The 10293-nt window shown below is 44.8% G+C and overlaps 1 protein-coding gene and 1 pseudogene across 1 annotated transcript; one reads left to right on the plus strand and one right to left on the minus strand.

Annotated features, from left to right (window-relative positions):
• Positions 1 to 5111: 5111 nt before the first annotated feature.
• LOC102435471 lies at positions 5112 to 5452 on the minus strand (annotated as a pseudogene).
• A 569-nt stretch (positions 5453 to 6021) lies between these two features.
• Positions 6022 to 7383, plus strand: LOC102435774 (tripartite motif-containing protein 60-like). The gene is made up of 2 exons (XM_014457408.2): positions 6022 to 7090; positions 7214 to 7383. The coding sequence occupies exons 1-2, from the start codon at positions 6022 to 6024 to the stop codon at positions 7381 to 7383; spliced, it is 1239 nt and encodes a 412-aa protein (XP_014312894.1).
• The last annotated feature ends 2910 nt before the right edge of the window (positions 7384 to 10293 follow it).

Consider the following 10293-nt stretch of genomic DNA (forward strand, 5'->3'; position numbering starts at 1 on the left):
TCCCCAGAGACAGGGTCTGCAGACAGTTATGCCTTCATTGCGCTGCACTGATATTCTACCAAGCAGCCTGGGGGTAGCAGCCATCCAGGCTTCCCTACGGGCGTAATAGCAAACCCTTGGTTTGGTTGGGATAGAGATTCTCATATTATCTGCCCATTGCTCCTGACAAAATCATCTGCAGGGGAGGTGGGAAACAGTCAGATCTGCATTTCTAACCAGGTCTCTCTGATCTCATTAATCCCACTTAGAGATATCATTGAATTATGCATCCAGCAAACTTTCCCCCCCGCCCCATTTATTTTCAGAGAGAGTGAAAGGGGTGGAGGGGGGGACAGAGAAAGGTAAACATCGATGTGAGAGGGACACATCCATTGGTTGCCTTCTTCAGAGCCCAGACCAGAGCCTGCGATAAAGCCTGCAACCAAGGAATCTACCCATGAGCAGAATTGAACCTCGGACTCTTCAATGCTCCATCCACTGAGCAAAACCGGCTAGGGCCATCCAGCAAACGTTTTATGAGCTCTCAGTAGATGTGTGGCCCTGAGACAGAAGCCTGGGTGCACAGATCACACCAGAGTCCCCACTATGAGGGACCTGACTCTCCAGACAACAGATCATGTGGCTTGAGGACTTCCTCCACAGGAGTGGCTGTATCCAAACAGGGTGAGCAAAACTAACACCTGGATTATAGCAATTTTCTAATGAACATCATTTAGGGTTATTTGTTCGGAAGCATTTTAAAAATTAGAACAATATAGATAAATTTAATAGAAATCACTTGTTAAGTAGAACACACTGGAAAGCAAATTGCTGTCTCACCTTGGAGAGAGGTCACCCAACCTCCTTATACCTTTCCTGCCTGCCCATACTTACCTGTCTTCTGTATGGGAGGGGGTTCACTTGAAATGCAGGCAGGTAGGGCAGGCTCCAGTGGAAAACAAAGGCAGGTGAAACATAGGCAGGGGCAGACATGGCAGTTTGAGCAGCAGAACCACAGGAACCAACCCAGCAGAAACCATGGAATGTTTGTGGACTCAAAGCAGGAGGCATGGGAAACCCTGCAGTAACCACGATGTATGAACACATAGAAACAGAAAAAGTTCAGCGTAGGAACAGAGAACGAACACATAGAAACAGGGAAAGTTCAGGGCCATTGCTGGGCAAAAACAATTGAGGGAATCAATCAGGTGATGACACAGGTAGCCATAGAGCAGGCTTGTTGCAAATACCAGTATATACCCCTGGACTACAAGGCTTTACCAGGCAGCGCACTATTGGGTCCCCCTCCCCTTGCAGGGAGTGTGAGTCTGCTTGTAATAAATTTTCCTTAAATCTTCTGGTCCGTGTAGCTCATTCTTCCAAGATGGGAGACGTGACCTTGGGGAAAAACACCTTGGCTCACAGTCTAGTCATCATATCTACCAAAAAAAAAAAAAAAGAAAAAATACTAATCATTTGCAATGTATAAGCATATAGACACTCATTAGATTTTAATAGTTTCATAATATAATGTGAGACTACTATGTGTTGTGTTGTACATTTACCTCTTAAAAAAATAATTTTAAGAGATCTAGCCAGTTTGGATCAGTGGATAGTCTGTCAATCTGTGGACCAAAGGGTCCGAGTTCAACTCCAATCAAGGCCACATACCTTGGTTGCAGGCTCTTCCCCCACCCGGGCCCTTGTCTGGGCTCATGCTGGAGGAACCTATTGTTTCTCTCACATCAAGGTTTCTCTCTGTCTTTCCCTCTCTTTTCCACTTTCCCTAAAATTGAATGGAAAAGAATTCTTGGATGAGGATTAACAAAAATAAATAAATAATTTATAAGCATTTATTTGAGCCCCAAATGATGACAATTGCTGGGAAGCAAGATATCAAATGCTCCGTACAATTTGCTATTTACAAAAAAATATATCTACAGGTCTTTGTTTTGTTTTTTACACCAAAATGCAGATATATTTCATGTGTTGCTTGAAACCCACTCCATAGATGTGCTTGTGATGTTGATGGTGCGTTCTCTGGTCACTACCTCCTCGATGGCAGAAAGGCCCTTCTTCTCTCCACTCTTCTGTGTGGGAGCCACTATGCCAGGGCCAACTTGGAAAGGAAGCAAAGATTTTACGTTTATTATTATTTAAATATATACATATATATATATTGCCATGTGATAGAATGATCTAGTAGAACAAATTCCATGACAAATCATATAAAATAACCATTTTCTGAAAGACACCCACAGACCATCTGAGGACAAACCCAGAGGAGCCTCCACGAAGCCGGACAAATAAGTTGCTGACCCCAGGTAGGGGCTGGAGGGGATACGCGTCTGGGAATAAAAAAGTGTATGGCGACCCCGGGTGGGTGCGCGGGGAGGGCCTTCTGGCCGGGGATCCGTGGCCACCACGTGTATCCGGGCGGCCCGTCCGGGCGGCTGCGGGCGAGGCATAAGGCATGCGGGGTGGGACCAGAACTAGCACCTCCTCTGAGGGACTCCGCAGGCTTTCCGGTGGGCGCCAGGCAGGGACCCCACTGCCGCTCACACAAGTAAACATCAGGTGGGCGCAGGCCACGCCCGGGCGCCCAGTATAAACAGCCACGACCCCTGTGGCCTCCATCCAGCTGCAGTGCCTGCCCCCCAGTTGGTCCCCCCGGCAATCGGCAATCGACTCACATGCAGACGCCAGGGGTTGCCGAGCGCACCCACACCACTCTGGTCCAGGGGTCACCCCGCCCCCCAAACAAGCTCTTTGGCTTAGAGGCTCCAGAAAAACAGGCCCCCAGGAGGGGCCTAAATATATTTTTATTGATTTCAGAGAGGAAGGGAGAGGGAGATAGAAACATCAATGATGAGAGAGAATCATGGATCACCTGCCTCCTGCACGCCCCCCCACTGGTGATTGAGCCTGCAACCTGTGTATGTGCCCTTGACCAGAATGAAACCTGGAACCCTTCAGTCCGCAGGCTGATGCTCTATCCCAGCCGTGGGCAAACTACAGCCCTCGGGCCGGATCCGGCCGTTTGAAATGAATAAAACTAAAAAAAAAAAAAAAAAAAAAAGACCGTACCCTTTTATGTAATGATGTTTACTTTGAATTTATATTAGTTCACACAAACACTCCATCCATGCTTTTGTTCCGGCCCTCCGGTCCAGTTTAAGAACCCATTGTGGCCCTCGAGTCAAAAAGTTTGCCCACCCCTGCCTATCCACTGAGCCAAAACCGCTAGGGCAAGATTTACTTTTCATTTCAGTTTACTCCTCAGCCAAATAGGAATAAGGGGTGTTGAGACATTCAAGGGAGGATTACAAAGGTGCATATCAGATTATGCATATTAACAAGGTTAGTCCCTCCTAGCCTTCAGGAATAAGAGGAGATCCCATCAACCAGACTTTTGAACATCCTTCTATCCCCACCCTCGCCCACAAGTCCCACCTTCAGGGAGGAGCTTTGTTGGGTGAGGTCTTAAAGAGACTCACCCTCCTAGTGGTATATATAGGCCAGGCTCACATTACTAAGCATTTAATGGGTAGGAAACTGGCTTCAGAGACTCTTCTTGGAGACACACTTCAGGGACTCACTCCAAGGAGCAGGCCCCAGGTAAGCTGGGAGTCGGGAGGATACTGGTGCAGGAGGTGGGACCAAACTGAGAGCCACTGAGGTATTGCTCCCCACCCTTGGCTTTCTGGGTGGCTACTCTAGCAGGGCCTTGACTTTACCTCACAAGCCAATCATCTCTTGGATTAAGGTTTTTTTATAACACATGCTTTCATTATTGCTGGTGTCCCTCAGCCTTGCCCTACCTCATCAAAATGCTTGCTAAAAATACAGATACCAGGATCCCAATCTGACCTAAGAGGTGACTTAATGTCTATCTGCACCTGGAAATTGTCCTGAAGTACTGGTCTGAAGTTGTCTGTGAGAATCCTCTTCTAGAATGTCTCAGTGTCTGTTGTCAAATATTTTTGTTTAAAACCAGAGGTTCTGCCCTAGTCAGTTTGGCTCAGTGAATAGAGCGCCCGGGTTCGATTCTGGTCCTGGGCATATACCCAGGGTATGGACACCATCCCAGTGTTGGGCCTGCAGGAAGGAGCCAATAAATGATTCTCTCTCATCATTGATGTTTCTCTCTCTCTCTCTCTCTCTTTTCTTTTTCTCTCTGAAATCAATAAAAATATATTTAAAAAATAAAACCAGAGGTTCCAAGAGGTTTCCCTAAATTGATGTGTATGCTGACACCAAACTGAAAGGGAGGCAGTTACTATTTTCCTGGTTGCATCTGTCTCTGGAGAAACCGATAATCAAAAATCCAATCCCCAATACTCAGGCGGACTAAGATCAGACCTGAAATCCAGCCCACATAACCTACAAGCAGATGGCACTTTAATGCCAGCCTTGGTCTTTTCTCAATCGCAATTTATCTCAGTATGGGAGATTTGTTGGGTGGGAACAGGATGTGGGAACAGGGAAGCAGATGATGGATTTGGAGTGGAGAAAGGGGACCAGTTTGAAATAACTGTGAGGAAGAAAGGAGATGAAGTGGATCTGAGAGCTCTGAGATGAAGGGACATGGATGAAGCTTAAGGAAGGAAGTAGAAGAGACATTTTTGGCTAGAAGAGAGCAGAGAAACACTGAAATGGAATTCAAATGGTTAATTTTTTAAAAAGTAAATTATAGAATATTCTAGGTATTCAGAATAGGAGAGAAAATCTTATGACTTCATGTATGAAGAACCCATATTTTATAAGTAACCTCTTTTGCAACTTCTACCTATAGTCGTACCAACCTTTTGCCATTTCTGGGCAGGAAATCTTTATGAGTTTACTTGTAAACTTTTCATTATATATTTCTAAAAGAGAGTCTTAATTTATCACAAGCATCAAAATGCATAGTACTGAAGAGGGTGGCCTCCCTGTGCACACATGTAATATTTCAAAAGGAGAGGGTAATATGAAGGAGGCTGAGGCTTGATCACCAAAACTCAGCACAATGAAAACCAACAATAATGAATAATGGGCACTAGAATTCAAATTGCCAGAGGTTTTAAAGAGAGGAGCTGGGGAGGGTCACTTATCAATTCCATTTTGACCACCCAATTATTAAGGTACTATTTTTAACAATAAGAAGAGATTGAGGGAAAAGAAAAAGTATATCTAAACCATTGAATGACCTGCTGTTGTTCCTGATAAACTTCACTCACATCTTCCTCCTCCATTCCCAGTTCTCTTGAAGTGTGATTATCAGCATTTCTCTGACCCTCCAAGAGAAACCTGAGCCAGTTCATTGGAACTCCCCATCTTAGCGTGATTCTTTGGGTTTCTTGAGGTGTGATGTCATTTTCACTTTGAAGTGAATCTCACTGCTGTCCTGTCCAATGACTTTGAGTTGAATGTATCCTTCTTCCTTCTTATTCCCCAAGTCCCCTGTTGAGGGCTTTGCGTCCTGTTCCGACATGGTGACGGTGACTCACCTGGGGACTTCACAAAGAAGCGTCCTCTGGTAGGCAGGACCTCGCTCTTGGTTTACAAATCCTTGTCTCTTCCCCACAGCACAAGATCACTTTTTTGTGATGGTCAAGGGCAATGATGAATTTGCTTAGATTGACTAATTCCCCTTAAGTTGCAAAATAGGTAGACTTTACTTCTAACTCCTCCTTAAATATTGTCATAATAACTGATTTGGACTACCTGCCATGCTGTTCATACGGGGAGGGAAGGGTTAATGCTGACTGAACTTTTAATGGTGATATCTTTTTGTCCACAGAAACTACTTATGACTTGTGTGTTGCTTGGTTTTTGACCAGAGTCCACAGCTGATCTTCACTTGGGGAACCTGGCATTAACTACAGGAGAAGGTGACAGGAAGACTATACATCAGCTGGCCACTGGAACTCTTCTTGGAAGCTCCTACTGAGTTGCACAGAGAGGGAGGCCTGAGCAGACCTCAGCTTCTCACTTTTCCTTGCTCCTGGAGGATCACACTGACTGAAGGGAGTCTCTTCTGATAGACACCTTCACTGCACCATGGCCTTTGCAGCTTCCCTGGCCAAGCTCCAAGCAGAGGCCAGCTGTCCCATCTGCCTGGATTACCTGAGAGACCCAGTGACCATTGCCTGTGGGCACAACTTTTGTCACTCCTGCATCCACCAGCGCTGGGAAGGTCTACAGGGCACCTTTCCCTGTCCTGTCTGCCTCCACCACTGTCCTGATAGGAGCTTGGAGAGGAACACCCATTTATGTCACATGACTGAGATTGTTAAGCAGATCCCTACCTCAGGGAGCCAGAGGAAATTGCAGGAAGAAATACCCCTGTGTGGGAAGCACCATGAGGTTCTCACCCTGTTCTGTGAGAAAAGCCTGGAGCTGTTGTGTCCCCAGTGCAAGGGCTCCTTAGACCCCCCGGATCAGCCCCTGATCCCCACTGAGGAAGCAGCAGCTAGTCAGAGAGGGATGCTCAAAAGGCACATTGGGGTCCTCACTAACAGCCTTGAAAGTGATGAAACTGTATATAAAAAACAAGTTGCAAATACTTGGGAAGTAAAGAGAAAGATGGAAAAATGGAGGGAGGAATTGGACTATGAATGTAAAGAACTTAAGTTTTTATTGGAAAGAGAGCGAGATGAAATTGATAACGATCTGCCTATAGAAGAGAATAATGTTGAAGAAAAACTAATTGAAAATGGAAAGCAAATTTCATACCATATGTTCAGGCTAAACAATCTGTTAAATGAAATAGAAGAGAAGTGTTTGCAGACAGACCTGGATTTACTCACAGGCATTGAAAGGATCCACAACAGCTATGGAAACATAGAGACCCCAGCAGTGTTTTCATGTGAATTAAAGAGGAGTTGCTGTCTCCCCCCACATTACTTGGGCCTGCATAAAATGATCCACACGTTTCAGGCAGATTTGACACTGGATCCTGAAACTGCCCATTCAAGTCTCATTATCTCAAGAGATAGAAAAAGTGGGACCTATAGGAGACCAGATGGCCTTCCTAATCCCCAGGCACGCACTTCTTACCCAGCTGTCCTGAGTTCTGAGGGATTTGATGCTGGCAGGCATTTTTGGCAGGTAGAAATAGGAGGTGCAGGTGATTGTTTCTTAGGTGTGTGTAAAGAATCTATCCTAAGAAATACTCTCAGATCACCATCCCCAAGCAATGGATGCTGGCAATATCAGCAGAAGACTAATGTACTCCACATTTTCTGTGCAGGGCAACATAAGATTGGCGTTTTTCTGGACTATGAGTTGGGAGAGGTTTCATTTTATAATTTGAATAGCAGGTCATTCTTGGATGGATTCCGTGATACCTTTACAGAAAAACTTATGCCTTATTTCTCCATTGGACCTTCTTCAGAATCCCTTACAATCAGAGTGAAGTGATGAACAACTGGGGGGGAATTTTGTTTGCTTATTTTCTTCCCTTTTTATTGAAAGGAATACTTAGTATCAAAATCCTGATTCCTCTTTTGATGTTTGAATGTTGAAAGTGTTAAGGACTCACCCTTCTCTCCTCCCTGACCTTACACCTGGGAAAGCTAATGAGAAAGTCCAGGTGCTCCATCCTTGGGTGCAGGGGGGAAGTTCCAATCAAGCAAGTTTCTATCAGTGTCAGCAGGCTCCCAACAACAGCACCCAGTAACCAACATGAACACCACAAGCTAGTCCCTTTTCCCTGTGCTCTAAGTCCTTCTGGGATCTATTCTAATATCTACCCTTCTCTCCCCCAAAATGTCACCATGTGAGTAATATACTTTGTCATACTCTTCTGATACGTGGGGAGTCATCATCAGTGTGAACATTTGAAACCAATTTTGGGTGCCTTCCACCCTGCCTATGCAAGCTGATCCCCACCTTTGACATTGTGAGCAGGATTTTCCAGATATGAAGCCCACCGCCAGGCTTCCTCCTCTGGCTTTGTGTGGTAACATACCCTGGTTCCCTAGGCAAGGGTGTCCTTGCAATTTGTGCTGCATTTGCTGAGTTCTAGGGAGGCTGTGTTGTAGATTTGACTGACCTAAGTCAGAAGTTTCCATAAGAAACATATTCTATTTACTATTTGTTATTTTCCATGTAATGTTTTTGGGAATTCTAAATGTCTTGCTTTGTGTCTCATGTTTTATAACAATTTCATGTGCAGGGCTGAGCAAAAGCAGGTTGACAATAGTGTTACAAATATGTACAGTAATTAATAACAAATAACAAGAGAATAAACTTTTGCCTGCCAACAACTGTAAACATACCTTTGTTTTAAATTTCTCAACTGCACCTAGATGGAGTGGTTCAGTGGTTGAGCATCGATCTATGAATCAGAAAGTCTCGGTTCATTTTGATTCCCAGTCAGGGCACAGGCCCAGGTTTTGGGTTCAATCCACAGAGTGGGGTGGGTAGGAAGCAGCCTATCAAGGATTCTCTCTCATCGTTGATGTCCCTAACTCTCCCTCTTACTGTCTGAAATCAATAAAAAATATTTAAAATAAAATTATCACCTGATGATGTTTACTGAGAGAGAGAGAGAGAGAGAGAGAGAGAGAGATATGGAGAAGGAGAAACAGAGAGAGAGATGTTATGCCCAGATTTCAAGATTCCCAAGAAACCACATCAGGGAGCCAGTCAATCCGATGCAAAAGCATAAGAATCTGTATTTCAAGCTAGCTCGGCTCCCCGTCCACCAGACTCACCGACACAACGGCAAACCAAGTGGCTGAGAGAGAGAGAACCCCGCCTAGAGACCGGTTATATAGGGGGGGTTGGAGTAAGGGGAGGAGAAAGGACTGTGCTCTGCCGATTGGCCAGGCGCAAGTCGATGTCTTGTTCCTGGGTGTGGCTAGCAGAGTCTTAGACTTCCGGGAAGACGCTCCTTGCCAAACACGTGGCTAAGGTAAGATGGAGGACGTAGCCCTTACCCTGGGGCAAGGTGGAGGGCCTAGCCCTTACCCTGGGGCAAGGTGGAGGGCCTAGCCCTCGCCCTTTCAAGAGAAACATCAATGTGAGAGAGAAGCATCCATCAGTTGCTTCCTGAACTCACCCTGAGCACGAATTGGACCCAAAGCCTATGTGCCCTGAGAATCAAACCTGCCCACTTTTTGTTGTGTGACAAGACATTCCAAGGAACTGAGCCAAGTGGCCAGGGCTGTAAACCTACGTTTTACAACCACTGTATGACCTGCCAAGGTCACATGCTCATTTTGACCTTATGGGAAATTGTCAACCTTTGAGAACACGCTTCTGTTTGTATGCCTGTATGGTATTGTTTACAATGTTTGGAAATAAAGTTTTACTGTGCATATCTCTGTACTATTTGTCTCTACATAACTGGAAAAGTTTCTCCTCAGAGCATTTATTGAGGTACAAGGGACCACTGCACTGATCAGAATGGCCATGCTATGCTGTGGTGATCTCAGGTGCTCATTCTTGTAAAGTGCAGTGTAGGCCAGCAGGCGCTGCTCTATTACCCACCCAGGGATCTAACTCCCTCAGTCATGTGTTGTCACAGCACTGGGTCAGTAAATCTAGAGAAAGAGGGAGCATTGAAGGCCACCCTGAGCACTGAAGGCCAACACCAGGAAGAGACACACACTTTTCTCTTTTTCCATTTTCTAAAAGTCATTGCAAGGCCCTACTTGGCTGCAAGGGGTGAAGAAGAATGCATGTATTGTGAGATGAAAAGCTACTGTTCGCCATTATTCCCGAATCCAATTAGACATCAGTGAAATGTACATTACTGATGAGTGGGAGAATGAAAATCTTTCATAAGAACTGGTAAAAATATTACCATAGGAATTTACAGTAGTTTGCCTTAATCCTATAGCAGTTGTTCAATAACTTCACCTACAAAGAAGATATTTACTTTAATTAAAATATTATTTATTTGTTTGAAATATAAAGCACTATTATTTTGAAAATAGGTGACTCATTAGAAAATGAATCATTGAAACTAATGTCTAAATACAATGGCATAAAAAAACATAATTGGGAGAGACTTCTGTTAACAGGTAGAGTCAGAGCTACCTTTTTTAAAAAAATATATTTCATTTATCTCAGAGAGTAAGGGAGAGGGAGAGACCGACAGAAATATCAATGTTGAAAGAGAATCATGGATCGGCAGCCTCCTGCATGCCCCCCACTGGGGATAGAGCCCAAAACCCAAGATAAACATGGATGTGTGAGGGACACATCCATTGGTTGTAACCTTCAGGATCCCTGATCAGGGCCTGGGACACAGCCTGCAACCAAGGTATGTACTCATGACCAGAATCAAATCCCAGACCATTCAGTTCAAGGCCAATGCTC

Source organism: Myotis lucifugus, unplaced genomic scaffold, assembly GCF_000147115.1.
Source record: "Myotis lucifugus unplaced genomic scaffold, Myoluc2.0 scaffold_1, whole genome shotgun sequence".
Lineage (NCBI taxonomy): Eukaryota > Metazoa > Chordata > Mammalia > Chiroptera > Vespertilionidae > Myotis > Myotis lucifugus.

What these genes read in the sequence shown, in the direction of transcription:
- LOC102435774 (XM_014457408.2), top strand. Translation starts at nt 6,022, where the DNA reads ATGGCCTTTGCAGCTTCCCTGGCCAAGCTCCAAGCAGAGGCCAGCTGT. An exon ending in GGTAGAAATAGGAGGTGCAG is followed by an intron (nt 7,091 to 7,213) that starts GTGATTGTTTCT and finishes TTTTCTGTGCAG; the next exon opens with GGCAACATAAGATTGGCGTT.